Source organism: Rhineura floridana, chromosome 13, assembly GCF_030035675.1.
Source record: "Rhineura floridana isolate rRhiFlo1 chromosome 13, rRhiFlo1.hap2, whole genome shotgun sequence".
NCBI lineage: Eukaryota > Metazoa > Chordata > Lepidosauria > Squamata > Rhineuridae > Rhineura > Rhineura floridana.
The window spans coordinates 25,172,090-25,187,260 of record NC_084492.1 but is presented as its reverse complement, the minus strand read 5'-3'; the positions used below and the strand labels follow the sequence as shown (position 1 = coordinate 25,187,260).

At 39.9% G+C, this 15,171-nt stretch overlaps 1 protein-coding gene across 3 annotated transcripts in view; it reads left to right on the top strand.

Moving 5' to 3' along the window:
• Nucleotides 1–14,874, top strand: part of URI1 (URI1 prefoldin like chaperone) — a 56,091-nt gene extending 41,217 nt beyond the window's left edge. For all 3 annotated transcript variants that reach the window (XM_061594152.1, XM_061594153.1, XM_061594151.1), the window contains 6 exons: nt 141–201; nt 1,250–1,427; nt 2,981–3,248; nt 5,872–6,014; nt 9,263–9,521; nt 14,100–14,874. In XM_061594152.1, coding sequence (XP_061450136.1) covers nt 141–201; nt 1,250–1,427; nt 2,981–3,248; nt 5,872–6,014; nt 9,263–9,521; nt 14,100–14,288 — 1,098 coding nt within the window. In that variant the 3' untranslated portion in view covers nt 14,289–14,874. The remainder of the gene's footprint in view (nt 1–140; nt 202–1,249; nt 1,428–2,980; nt 3,249–5,871; nt 6,015–9,262; nt 9,522–14,099) is intronic.
• Nucleotides 14,875–15,171: the final 297 nt, after the last annotated feature.

Below are 15,171 nucleotides of genomic sequence, written 5' to 3'. Positions count from 1 at the left end.
TAATTAATTAATTAATTAACTGCTGTTTGAGACACAGAAGTCTAAAGCCTGCTTGCTATTAAGTGACCATAAATGCCAAAGCTTAGCAAGGAGTAGTCCTATCAAATAATACTCATTTACGCTAACATTTTTCCAACTAGGCAGCAGGCGATTTTGTCGATATAAGAGAAGTAACAGAAAGTAATGCCACTGAAACAAAAGGTGAGCGTTATTGTTTTGTTTTTAACATGTTCTCGGCCATTGTGGATCTGTATTTTACATATTATTTTGTGTAATACCAAAACCCAATAGTCTCTAATTTAATGTAGCAACTTGCAGTGTGTTAGGTTAGGTTTCTCTAGGTACATCTGAAAACTGCAAAATATATTTATAGCTTAGAGGCACATGTGTAGATGATTGTGATACCCTTACCACTAAAAAATAAAATAAAACTTCTGAGTCTTCTCTGAAGAGTCCAGAATAGAGTTTCCAGACTTTCTTGTTAATACAATTTTTTTCATGTATTGTGTGCCCAGCACACAGTGGAGTATGCTGCAAAGCAGGGGTGGCTAACCTGTGACCTTTCAGATGTTGTTGGACTCCCAACTCCCATCAGCCCAAGCCAACATGGCTAATGGTCAGGGAGGATGACAGTTGTAGTCCAGCAGCATCTGAAGGGCCACATATTCCACACCCATGTTCTAAAACACCTTCTACACCCATGTTCTAAAGCATTTTAAGGAATATGCAAGAAACTACCACATTGAATTCTGGTTGCTTTGTTGATAGGGCCATAGCTATGGCAGAGCACATGCTTTGTATAGCAAACCCCCAGGTTCATGCCCCTGCATCTTTTGCTAGGACAAGTAAAGACTCCTGTCTGAAATCCCCAACCGTCACTGCCGGTCAGCGAAGACAATACTGGACTAGATGGACTGCTGGGCTGACTTGATATAAGGCAGCTTCCTATGTTCCTATGATACCATAGATGCAAAATTCCTGCACTGGAAATGTCCCAGAATTAGTGTTCACTGGTCTGGGGAAAAACATGTGCCTTGGCATTTGGATAACAGCAAGGACTTTTTAACCTGGGACAGTTCATCTACTTCATTGGCACTACTTAAAACTTTAGTAGTAATTTAAAACAAAGGATTTTTGTTTGTCTGTTCAAAGCTCACTGTTAGAATTGCCTTTTCTCATCCTCTTCCTTTCCTTTGAATTATGATTGCAATGATATTTTTAAAAAACTGTGGTTTGTTTAATTACCCAGGAAAATACAGAACTGCTCACAAACCTCATTCAAAACCAAAAACATTTGCTTTTGAGGCAAATCTTCAAGAAAATGGAACTGATGAAAAATCCAGCGGGGACTTGAAAAGAGAGGAAGACCTTTGGGCCAGACTAGATGAACTTGAGAGGCAAGAAGAGATCCTTGGCGAACTTGACAGGTACCTTAGCAGTTGTAGGTTGGAGCTCTGTGCCCAAAAGAAATGAGACCTTTTAGGATTCAAGCCTGGATATTTATTGAATCAAACCTTACTACTAAATCAGGTCTGATCCTCAAAACGGGTTGGAGTTAGTCAGGTTAGTGATTTGTGCTTCCAGTTATGTCAAACTTGCATATTTTGAGCACTATCCTAGGCATGGAAACTCTTCCTGAGTTTAAGACTAGCTAAAAAAAAATCTGCTTCTTAGCACTGGTTTAGTTCTAGCAAACGCCCCCCTAGCCTTTTTTTTTTGGTGAACAAACTCTTACTCAGTTTATAGCGCATTGCAATCCCATATGCAGTGTTGCATTTTGTGTATCCGACCTTCTGTGATTATTATACCCATGGTCTCATTACTTCCTGTTTCTGCAACATTTTCTATTTTGGATTGCAGCAAACAGAAAGCTCAAAGTTCTTCTCTTCGTCCAGAAAACCAGAACTTCTGTAGTCTTCCTTTGTTACAGGATTGGGATAAAAACGAATTAAACAAAAGCAAAATGGCCAGCCAGTATCGTAGAATTGGCTTGGATACTGATGTGCATAAACAGAAAAACACATTTATCTATTTTAATCATTTTAATGATAGCAGAATGTAATTATTTAGTAATAAGTGAGGAATCTTCTGGCTGGCTCACATTTTCACCATAGACTTCAATTAACTTGACAGTAATTCATTCTTCCCAGGGTACCATGGGGTTTGTAATTTTGTGAAGGGGAGGAAACTGAGAACTATACAGGTTATATCAGGTCATACTATGTGTCCAGTTACCCCCAGTATTGTCTACTCTGAAAACAGCTCTTTAGGGGGTCAGACAGCGTTTTCCCCCATCACCTGCTAACAGATTCTTTTAACTAGAGATGCCAGGGACTGAACCCAGCATGCAAAGTCTATGCGCTGCCACTGAGCCATGACCCCTTCCACAGTTCTTCACTGAATAACAATTCCCATGATTCTTTGTAGGGAGAGAGGAATGACAGTTCAAGGAAAGGGGAAACTGATATAACATTGTAGTGCAGATACGGTCTTCGTCCATGCTAGAATTCCAGGCTTGGGTTTTAAACTGTTTTTTCTAAAATAACCCCAAATTTGCATAATTGTACTTAAGCCTCACCTACATTATACATTTAAAGCAGTATTATGCCACTTTAAACAGTCATGGCTTTCCCCCAAGAATCCTGGGAGCTATAGTTTGGTAAGGGTGCTGAAAGTTGTTAGGAGACCCTTCTTCCCCTCACAGAGTTCTTCAGCCCCTTCTTCCCCTCACAGAGTTCTTCAGCCCCCAAAGTTCCCTGGGAAGAGGGATTGATTGCCAAACCGCTCTGAGAATTGTAGCGGTACTTTCAGCAGTGCCCCGTCCATTGGTCTGATCTAGTAGCGTGCTCTTCTTATTTTCTTTTTGTCCTTGTCTTACAAAAGAAGAGAGAAGCCCTCAAATGCACAAGCATCAGCTAAGTGCTCATCTTAAGGCTTTTAATTGAAAGTGATATTTCATCCTTCCGCATCCTCACTCTAGGGTCTCTGATGCTGTTGAGGCAAATGGAGAAGACGCTTCCTCCTCTGAAGAAGAGAGAGAAGAAAAAAAGACAGATGTGAATAGGGCTGATAGAGAAGAAGAACCTAATACTCAGGGCAACTTTCAGAAAGATGTAACCAACTCTGAAGTGTTCAGAGATCAGGTTAATGGCCCAAATCATTATTGCAGTGATGATGAGGATGATTTAGCCATTGCTGAGCACTCCATACCAACAATATATTTCTCCCATACTGTGGAACCTAAAAGGGTTTGTATTACAAGGATTGTTGAATTCATATTATGGAGATTGTTGAATTATCCCTCATAATGCATTTTTCACATAACCTGAGGCTACTTTTGCATATCAAGAAACCAAGCTTTTTTAGGGTTCTAACAAATAACTTATTTTCATGGAATGATCAGATAAAAGGGAGATTTTTTGTTGTTCTAATCTAAACTCTTATCCTTCAACTTGAAAAAGATCACATGTAAAAAGAATATGTTATTAAAATCTACACCCTGACAAAAAAACTGCTCAAAATCCTATTGGATTTAGGTATCCTAAAATTGGGAAGTTGGACTGTCCCTTCTGTTCAGTAGGTTTTGAGAGCAAGCAGTGTGTTAATGCCTTTGTTTAGAAGTAGGGTTAGCAAACTTAGCTTTTTATCTGAAGAGAGGATCCTTTCCATTTCCAGGTTGTTGGAAATAATAGTTAGAAGGAACTTCACTGAAAAAGTCGATGAGCCAACCAAAATAAAGAGAGAAACTAGAAAAATAAAGTTGAGATTTCCTCAGGAGATCCTACACTATGACTTCTCAGGAACTTGGAGGATTCCATCGCATATGTTCCTGAGATACCACTTGTCTAGGGTGCGTTTGCCTTCTCTCATATGTGTTCAGTAGGGGGGACCTTTCTTTTAAGTCCAACTTTCCATTCTCATTCTTTTGAAATGGATGCAGGCAACAAAAGATATCCAAAGACATTATTGGATAGATAACACCCTCACCACAGTGACTACTACAGAACCCAACTTTGGAAGGCATCCAGTAAGAGACCAGCACTGATCCTGCACCACAAGTTCTTGGCAGTTAATTCCTCACCCCACCAGAATGATAATAGTAGTTATTTGCCTGTGAAGAGGTTTTGTTAGTGGCATCCTCCAAGATAGATGCTTGTGTACCAGCCGCCAAGGAGTGGAGGCTCTGGGAGGGTTTACAGCAGAATCAATAGCTTGAGAGAAAGATGTGATGTTCCTGTGCCTTAAGTGTGGCTTGGAGAAACTGGAGTGGAACCCTGGCCAAAGGAATTCATTCAGTTGACCGCAGGCTGTGATGTCAGGATCTTGTGTGCTCTCTACTGAAACAGGAAGATTCTCCCCTCGATAAGCCATGGGGACTGTACATGAACACAGAAGAGAGCATGCAAATTTTTTAAAACCACACTATTAGAAGTGGAAGTTATCTCTCATAGCAGCTTGTTCCTGGTACCCTTAATTCCTAAGGAAAAGAGGGTAGATATTGATGGGCATGGTGGGAATGCTGTTTATATTGCATCTTCTGCTATGGCATCTGGACTGTAAACTCCAGCAAGAGCTTAAAGAATCCCCATTCCTACACATCCCCCTGGGGGCTTTTAGCTATGGAATAACCACCATCATTGACTAACTAATCCATGGGAAGAGTTCCGGATGGGACAATTTGCCCTCAGTGTTGGGTGATTTGGGGGAGGGGCAAGATGCCATCTCACTACCTCCTGTTGTCCTGAAGGTTTGGTAGGGGCAGGGTTGCCCATGCCTAAAAGAGAGATGGGCTCTGCATCTAACATTGCCATCACACACGGGCTATCCTCATGTCCATGGAAACATTGCTTGATGCGGGGTGGTGCTGCAGCCCCTTTTCTAAGCCTCCAGATGGATGTGGGGAAGCAGCCTCTGCAGAGTTGCACTCAGGAATCCTAAGGAGCTGGGGCACTCTTCTCCTGTCATGTTGTTGAAATGAGAATAGATTAGTGCTGAGGCTCAGAGCTGAGAGGTGCTCTGTGATCTAATGTTTCTGTCCCTGTCTGTCTATGAGCATTAGGGGGAGAGGGGGAACGTGTATTGAAGCTGTTGTTAATAAAGGCTGGCTTTGCTCCCAAGTTTAAATTTGAGCCAGAAAGTGAAATGGGAAGGATCTCTTCTTCTGATAGCATCACATTTTGTGCCCCAACCTTCTGACTAAAAAGAAGAATTAACCCTTTGCTGCTTGCTCTCCCGTCTGATGAACCACACTTTTGTTTTACTTTTTATTCAGTTTAGTCTATAGCCCTCAATAGCTCAAGCGATTTGGAATTATAGATTTTTCATTGTCACAGTGGATTTCCTGATGTGTGAAGGTGCATCATGGGACACATTATGACAAGGGTGCTTAGAGTTGCATTCAAGTTTAGTTTTGTTATGGTTTAACCACATCTCATCCAGATTCAGAACTGTGGTTAACCTTAAGTGTGGTTAGTTTAAACAAGTCAGCTTCAGAAACAATGGTTTGAATTAGGCTTGTTTGAAACATTCTATAGACAATGTAACCACAGTTTGTTGGTCTTGAAGCCATGACAGATTGTGGTTAACCAAAAGACTAATCACTGTTCCAGGTTCATGCATAACAAGCCACAGTTAAAGGAAAATGAAACAACTTCTCACAGTCATGCCAGAGAGGGTGGGATGCATACGAGCCTAAGCCTTAGGTCTTAGGCAGGCAACACTAAACCACAATTTAGCATTGCAGGCGAACCCACCCCGACATATGGGGATGCCATGCAACTTAGCATTTGGTTTGCTTGACTGATTAAATAATGAGATTTTGCCATCTTGATTACAGCCTGATCATTTATGACTCGTGTGTTTTCACTTCAGGTACGAATAAACACAGGAAAAAATACTACTTTGAAATTCAGTGAAAAGAAAGAAGAGGCAAAACGGAAGCGAAAGAATAGCAATGGCAATGGGCACTCAACTACAGAACTGCCCAACATCAAAACACCAGCAGACATTTATCGGTATGGCTTCTGTAGCAAGAACAATTTGGTGGAGTATGATTCTTTCTGCGATGTACAGTAGTAGAACAGTTGATAATCTACCATGAGTCGGAGGGCCACAGCTAATAATTAATCCAATTTAATTACATGTAATTAATATAATTTGGATAATGTATTCCTGAACCTTTTGTATGCCAAATTGCACCTGGTAGGAATATCTCACTTACTCTGTATTATTCATTTTTGATAATTGTTCATTCAGTGTTAAATGGCTCCTTAAAAATGGCTTGGCCATTATGAGAATCACAAAAACAGTAAATTTGTGTTGCATTTTGCCAATATACCCATTTAGGACATTTAGTAGATACTGCTGTTTTATGTTTTCATATGTATTATACAGCCACAAGAGTGGCCGTATACTATAGCCAGCATGGATTTTTCACATTCCGCAATGTTAAATTGAAAATACCTCCCCATGCCATTCTGATGCTTCCCATAAGCTCATTTCAAAACAAAACCTTACAAAACTTATAGTCCTGAACTCAGAAACGCTTGCTTAACAACCCTCTCAATTTTCATGGCGATACACAAAACAGTCAGAGAGAATAGAGAGTTCAAAGTCCAAAAAGAGAGAAAAAAACACCAGAGCCCTTTTGGACTTTTTTCTTTGAGTTCTCATAATCTGTTGAAATTCATTAAAAATCAGCCATGTTCACAGAGTACCTGTAATCCTAATACTGATATTGCCCCATTCTCTGACATTCATCATCTGCAGTTTAAAAGTTAAAAAAAATGCCTGGCTGATTTTTAATTAATTTAAGAAATTTTGGCTGGAACCCTATGATAACATCGGGCATGCTCAGTAAGAACCAACTATCAGTGTTCTAAAAGCCACACTCACAGCTGCTGGGCTTGGCTAATTGGGGCCACACCCACACCAGACTTTGATTTCATGTGAGACAGTCATGGCTTCCCTCAGAGAATCCTGGGAAGTGTGGTTTGTGAAGGGTGCTGTGAGAAGAGACTCCTATTCCACTGACAGAGCTCCAGTGACCAGACTGGTTTAACAGTCACTCACTCTGATTGAAGGTATGTGAGGGGGAACAGGGCATCTCCTAGCAACTCTCAGCACCCTTCACTACCTACGCTTCCCACGATTCTTTGAGAGAAGCCATGACTCTCCAAAGTGAAATAAAGGCCTGGTGTGGATGTGGCCAGGGACTGCTTTGCTTTAAATTTGGGTGGGAGGCTACATGTGCCTGCTATAGAATAAAAAGGTGAGGGAACGCTGAAAAGCAATGATACTGTTCACAATGTTTTCCTTTTGGAAAGCAAAGGGTTTTCCCCTCTGCCCAGTGCCCTCCTACCCAATCTCCTTCCCCTCACCGCCCCTCCCCCAGGTCAGTGTTGGACTACAACCTGGGAGACCAGGGTTTGAATCCCCACACAGTCATGAAGCTCACTGGGTGACCTTGGACCAGTCACTGCCTCTCAGCCTCAGAGGAAGACAATGGTAAACCCCCTCTGAATACCGCTTACCATGAAAACCCTATTCAAAGGATCGCCATAAGTTCGGTTGACTTGAAGGCAGTCCAGGCCATTTTCAAACATGATTGCACAGAAATAAATCCCATTGAACTCAAAAAGTATGCAAATGATCAAACTAGGGTTGCCAGGCCCGGCCTCCAAGAGGTTGTCTGTATCTTTAAAAGTTGTGCAGGGGGAAGGGAGAATTTCACCTTGTGGTTTTTCCCATTACAGCAAGAAAACCTGTACTTGGCTGAATTTTGTCTTCTCTTAAAGATACAGAATCATTCTCAGGCCCTGAGCCTCACAACCCTAGATCAAACCCACCCTCTCTTCTCCCTCCTATCCCCTCCCTCTTGCCGCTTCCCTCCCCCTTCCTTTGCCTCTCCCTACCCACCCCCTTCCAGTCCCCTCCTTCCCCTTTCCCCGTGTTACCAAATTCTTCCAAGCTACACAACAAGTGGATTGGACTGTGAAAGACCAACCCAAATTGTGTTTGCATTTTGACAAATTTGTAGGGCAGTCCAATATCTCAGAGAGGAAGTCAGGTCTCCTCCTCCCCTGGTGCATTCACTATAGCTGCCCAATTTCCCTGCTTTTTAAAGTTTGATAGAAATATCTGTAGGCTATAGGTACTTTCTTAAACCGCAAGGTTTTTTGCCTATGAGTGAATATTGTTAGAAGGGCAAAACATCTGTATGTATGTGTATTAACGTAAAGATTTTCAGCGCTGAAAAACTTTCAAAACCATATTGGGATGGCATGTTCCTTACTCTTCTAAAATGCTTTACTTTCTTGGCATTGAGTGCACCCATGATGTTAGTAGCACTTTCTACACTCAGGAGTTAGTCCTGGTTAGGGCAGTTGTCAGTGAGTTTGTGCCAGCTTTACTCTGGATACCTTGTCCACACACTGAAGATTGTTACAATAAGTTATTGTTACAATTGTTACAATAAATAATAACTAAATTCATACCTGCATGCTGTTTTCAATGGCTGGGCTAGAGCATACCCTTTGCATGCAACAGGTCCTAAATTTAGTACCCGACATCTCTTTCCTCAACCAAGTGCCTGACGGGAACTGTAATCCAGCAACATCTGTCATTCTTGACCATTGGCCATGCTGGCTGGGCCTGCTGGGAGTTGTAGTCCAAAACATTGGGAGGACATCAGGTTGGGGAAGGTTGTATTAGATTAGAGACAAGTTGATGCTGGGAAAGACCTGATGTCCTGCAGATGTTTTGGAATACGATCAATGTCATTGGAGAGAAGCTGCCAGCCAAGGGTATAGACAATACAGGACTTGACAGACCATTGATCTCTCCCTCCCTCCCCTTTCATCCACCCCACTCTCCATCAAGTCTGTGAAGCTCAAAACTTTTTCAGATCTTTTTCATTTAAATAACCGTAAACTGTTATCTTTTGTGCTGGGTACTTGGAAGTCAAATCTGGTCATCAAAAGCAAAAAAAAGTGTTCCTCTATAAAAACAATCCTTCAGTTGGTTTACAGTTTTGTTTTGTGAAATACAAGTTTTATTTACTCTGAAGAAAAGTGATAGGCAGCCACTCAAAAGAGGCAGGGTAACAGCTGAGTTGCAAAATGTAGTCCATCTACCATTTAAAAGGGTTCAGTAAGGAAGTTAAGTAGGCAAAGTCATCATAATTAATTTGTGCCAATAACAGTGTGAAATTATTGTGAATTTGTCATGTGGTTCTCTCCTCCCTCCCATTTTCCTTTTGCAGAGTCTTTGTTGATGTTGTGAATGGAGAATATGTCCCTCGTAAATCAATTTTGAAGTCTCGAAGCCGTGAGAATAGTGTTTGTAGTGATACCAGTGAGAGCAGTGCTGCTGAGTTCGAAGACAGAAGAGGAATTCTGCGGAGCATGAGCTATGATGAAACTACCTATAGTGATAACAGCGAAGGAATCTTGGAGGAGGAAGAAGAGGGGGACCAGGAGCATCTTTCCAAAAAAACATTGCCATTGTCAGGAGCTTATGAGGTACAGAGAGAGTTTTTTATTTTTAATTACTTTTTTAGGAGAAAATGGTAGGACAAATAAGAAATCTTATTAATGTTAATTTCATTTCTCATAAATTGTCTCCTTGGGCCTCACCAGCTTATTCCTTGGGCAGAACAGCAAAAATGTGCATAATTTTTTCTACAGGGATGCTTTTATTCTTTAAGACTAAGGCATGTAGGGGTGTTTCACAAGACCAACCCTTTCCCCACATCCATATAACTGGAACACAGATGCCCCTTTCTTTCCTGAGTCAGGTAAACCATTTTAGTGCATTTACTGGGAAGTAACTTCCATGGTTTTCAGTGAAAGTAGGGTTGCTTATTAGTTCAGTACTGTCTCTTTCTTTTTTTTCTTGAGGGCAAATAGATTAAAGAAACCACAGAACAGGATACCCTGACAGCAGTTGATTAACTTGCCCAGAGGACTACCCACTCCAATAGCATCACAAGGAGTTGAGGCATACAAACTCTTGCAGTACCTTTCATTGGGAGAGGCACTGGACTGTGATGGGGAAAGTGGGGATTTAGTTTAGGCCTCAGTTTCTGAAAGTGACCAATGAAAAGCTTCTATTTAGCATTTTGGTCACAACTTTCAGCTTTCTCTCAATGAGAAGAACTATGCTGGATCAGACTAAAATATCCATTTAATCCAGAGACCTTTTTTCCTAGAGTGATCAGTCAGATGCTTGCAGAAAGTGCATCAGTGAGGCATGAGGGTAGAAGACATACTGCTCCTGAAGATGCCTTTTAAATGTACTTTAACACACCAACACAGAGTTAAAACAACCTTTTCATGGGCTGTGTTTGCATTGGCAAGTTCTGCCTCAGTTTCTTTGCGATTTCCCCAGCCTCCAGTGCAGAGGCAGCAGTCCATAAGTGTCATGTATGAAATTTAATGAGACTTCCATGGGCCGAGTATTAATAGCATTTCTAGTCTGTTGTTATAAGTAACAGCTTAGTGAACAAGCTCAGCTTATATAAGTAACTAATCGTCTTGAAAATGTTTGTATTTGGTAATATGAATTAATAAATGTGCACCTGTCATAATGAAAGGAAACTTCACCTCTCTTCAGTTATGTTGGTTTGCTTTCAATTGTTTGTAATAAACACACCAAATATACATGATTTTCCTTAAATATTTACCACCTGGCTTCTTTTTTTTCCTTTTTTCTTGAAGCTGTTGGGTTACAAATACTGGTTGCAACTCAGCCTCGTTAATGAAATTTCATCACTTCTTTCAGGGGGATGTATCTTAAAGAACACCTGTTTGTCCTTTCTTTAAAAAATGCTGGTTTGCATCTTAAGATAAGTCACCATAATAAGGCTATTCATGGGAGGAAAGTTTCCCATCCTCTGCCGCCGCGCCTGCCCCTTCAGCTACCTGTCCAACAGAAAGGCTCTCTGGATGAGTTGTGGGCATCCTGAACAATGAGATGTGAGGGGTTGCTGGGGGGGGGGGTTAGTGGGAAATTCCACTCTGTGAAATTCCTTAAGCTAACTTACATTAGGATCTAAGTCTGATTTTGGGCATTTCCCGTCCTTCCCCACCTGTCTCCTGCACCCCATTGCTCATTTTCAGGAGAGCTCCCTGACCCTCCAAAGAGATTTTTTGCAGGGGAGAGATGAATTGCTGCAGGAGAGGGGATGGGAAACTTTCCATTCTTAAGTTAATTTATGCTTGGATCTAAGCCATTAGATTCAATTAATCAGAAGGGTCCATTATTCAATAGTAGCACATGGCATTGCACAGAGAACGGCCCAGGTTTAATCCTTAGCATTTCCACTCCAAAGACTGGGAAACATTTACACCTGAGACCATGAAGAGCCACACTTTGCAGAGTAGACAAGACCTGAATAAATGGACCTATGGTCTGAACTGGCATAAAGAAGTTTCATATGTAGTCAGGAGCGGGCTCAGTTTAGTATTTATCTTTTGCTTTGTTCGGCTCTAGTAAAAGATATTGATTTGTTCCTTTTGCTACCTTTGCTTTTAAAATAAATATAAATATTTATTATTTTGTTTTCAAATCTGATGATCTTTCCTGTCTGTGACTAGCATTTTGGTCAGCTACTTTGTATTCTTTATGTCCCACTTATGCCCAAAGGAGTATATATATATATTCACTAATAGGCAAAAAAAACACTTGTGGTTTAAGAATGTACCTGTAGCCAACAGATATTTCTATGAAACTTTAAAAAACAGAGAAGTTGGGCAGTTAGAGTGAATGCACCGGAGGAGCAGCAGACCTGACTTCCTCTCTGAGGTATTGTACTGCCCTACAAATTTGTAAAAATGCAAACACAATTTGCATTTGTCTTTCACAGTCCAATCCACTTGCTGTGTAGCTTGTTAGAATTTGGTAACATGTGCCTCTGAGCATATGGTGAGTTTTGGCAACTTCTGCAATCAGCCAAAGTAACAGAAAGAAGACGTGTGCTGTGCTCATCTTTTTTTAGCAGAAAGGAGGGAACAATATTAAGATAGTTGATGTAGTTTAGATAATTCACTTTAAATATCTTTGATTTACTTTGCAATTTTAGTGAAGTTTCTTATGATAAATTATTTTCTTTTGCTTCTGTTTCTGTGAATATGTACAGCAACACAACATAATTTACACTAAAAAACCCTCCAAAAACAATTGTAGAATAATGGAACTGACTATTCTGCAGAATAGTTTCTGCCAGACATGAGAAGTATCTCAGTTTGCACAAGATAAAACAGTGGGAGGTGAAATATGTTCTAGCAAATTTGTAGATGTGCTCTGTGTTTTTAATTGACCATGCCCACCCTTCCTTAAGTGGAGTGGTTTAAGCATAGCAGACTGAACACAAGCATTTTGGGCAGGCCACATTTGTTTTTTTTCAACAGCTAGATTCACTGCGTAAGTAGCAACATAATTGTAATCCTAATTTTACATCAAAGCTGCAGTTTCAGATTCATCTGTTAATGCACCCGAAATAGAATATAATCTCCAATTTGAACACCATCATATGATATTGACCAATAAAAAGGCTTTGAAATTAATAAAGATAAATCTGACACATTTCTAGGATGAATGAGTGAAGTAACATTTTCTAGGTTAGATTCTATGTAGAAACAGTAGTAACACAGGAAAGAAGCAAAGTAAGAAGAACATCAACAAACATACAAAAATGTAGTTCTCCATATTTGGAAGAGAGGTTTAACAGTCAGGCCCTCTTCCCAGAGAACTCTGGGAATTGTAACTCTATGAGGGGAAGAAGGGTCTCCTAATAACTCTGAGAACTGTTCACAAAATACACTTCCCAGAATTCATGTTTGTTTAAAGTAGAATAAATGTCTGGTGTGGGAGTGGCCGCTTGATTAGCCAAACAGCTGTTAGCCTGGCTTTTAGAACACTCACAGTTGGTTCTTACTGAGCATGCCTGCGCTATCATAGACTTCAATGTTAGATTTCTTAAATTAATTAAAAATCAGCCAGGCGTTTTTTAAACTTTTAAACGGTAGAAGATGAAAGTCAGAGTGTGGGGCAAGGTCAGTAATAGGATTGTAGGTACTCTGTGAACATGTCTGATTTTTAATTAATTTCAACATATTATGAAACCACTGACAGAAAAATGTCCAACAGGGGTCTGGATTTTTCTTCTCTTGTTTTAGACTTTGAACTCTCTGAGAATTCTCTCTTTGGATTCTCTCTGTTTTGTGTATTGCCATGAAAATTTAGAGGGTTGTTAAGCAAGCATTTCTGAGTTCAAGACTAAGTTTTGTAAGATTTTGTTTTGAAATGAGCTTATGGGAAGCATCAGAATGGCATGGTGGTATTTTCAATTTAACATGGCAGAATGTGAAAAATCCATGCTGGCTACAGTATACAGCCACTCTTGTGGCTGTATAATTACAACTGCATGTTTTAATTTATTAGGAAGGAAAAAGGGGAATCACCTAGCAGTCTTACTGCACTTAAAATATATATTGAGCTTGTCTACCACTTTTATTTTTCTATAAAAATCTTTTATAGAAAGATTTTTTCTAAAAAAAACTTACTTGACTGTTGTGATGATGATGACAACGACAACCAGGGGAAAATATGTACACAAAATATGTGCTTTCCAGTTTGTGTGGCAAGTGTGTGTCAACTTGAAATAATTAAACAAGGCCCAAGATATGAAACCTTGAAAGTACAATATGATTGAAATATTGTCAGACCCCAAATCTGTGAAGTTATATTAGTTGCCTGAGCTAAAATTTCCTAGTGCATCTGTTTTTATGTTCTTAAACATATGTCATGAATAAGACAATTTTTTGTTGTTCTAGAACTTTTATACAGTTATGAATGGTTGTACATAGTACTCCTTAGAATCACTGGCAGTCTGCACAAAACCCACCAGCAGCTCCTTGAAAAACAAAATTATTATGAACGTAGCTTATTCAAAAGAAAACCATAATAAGCTAGGTTTATAATAATTTTGTTTTTCAAAGAGCTGCTGGTGGGTTTAGTGCAGTTTCCATATTTTTGGCTAAAAGATAGTAATGAACTTTTCAATATCTGAGCTTATTTTTGAGTTTTTTTTCTTGTAGGCATTCTCTGGAACTGTTGTCGAGAAGGAGCCTTTGTCTCCTGCTTCAGCACCACACTCAGTTATTGCCTACCCTGTCCTGCCTACCATTCTGGAGCGAAAATCTGAGGAAGTTCTCTCTGAAGCTTCAGAAGAAACTACAAAGAGGGTTTCAAAATTCAAAGCTGCCAGAATGCTGCAGAAGACCTAGCTCCTGCGTAGACAATGGGACTTTCAAATGGCAGGCTGTGTTGATTTGATACTGTTCATGTTTAGACCTCTGCTGGTGGTATTTCTTTTTTAAAAAATCTGTGAGGAAAAACTTCAGAATTCTTATTTTCTTAATATTCCTGTATGCAGTCAGCACCTTTGTACATGTTTGCCTTATGATAACAGCACTTGGAATAATTTTCAAAAGAATAATCTTCATAAGGCTGTGTGTGTGTGTTTAAACCTAAATACAGGACTTTTGTACCAGATGTGATGTTCTACATACCATATGGGTTGTTTGAAAGAAACTTTGAAACTTTCAGATAGAGCCAACAATTATATTTCATTATTTGCTTTAGCGTTTAAGACTCGCTTGTATCCCCCGTTGTTTTGTAGGGGTTGCTTTTAGGTGTCTGTGCTGACAAATCATTTCTTTCCTACTAGCATAAAACCTCTGATAACTTTACTTGTATAGAATCTATGAAACAGAATGCTGTGTTCACGTACTTTGCAGGGATGTTTCTTTGATGGAAAAAATGGTATTTTGTAAAATTACACTTTTCAAGTAAAAGAAAAAAAATCTGAAATATTGAAAGTATTTTCCTTTGGGTTATAAAATAGGACGGAAGCATTTTCTCAGTTCCAGATTCTCTGAGCATGTTCTCTGACCTTTCCAATGTGGAGCAGTTTATTCTCTTTTCTTTGTGTACGAAGCACTTATTAATGTCAATGGAAATTACGTGCTCATGGGGAGAGGAGCTTAACCCTAAACAAAAGCCTTGAAGAGATCCTCCCAATCCATTGTATATTCAAAAATGTGATTCTGTTGTTGTGGGCTGTTCCAGGAAGAAATCGGCCCTGTATCCTTATTGTTCAGAGTTTGC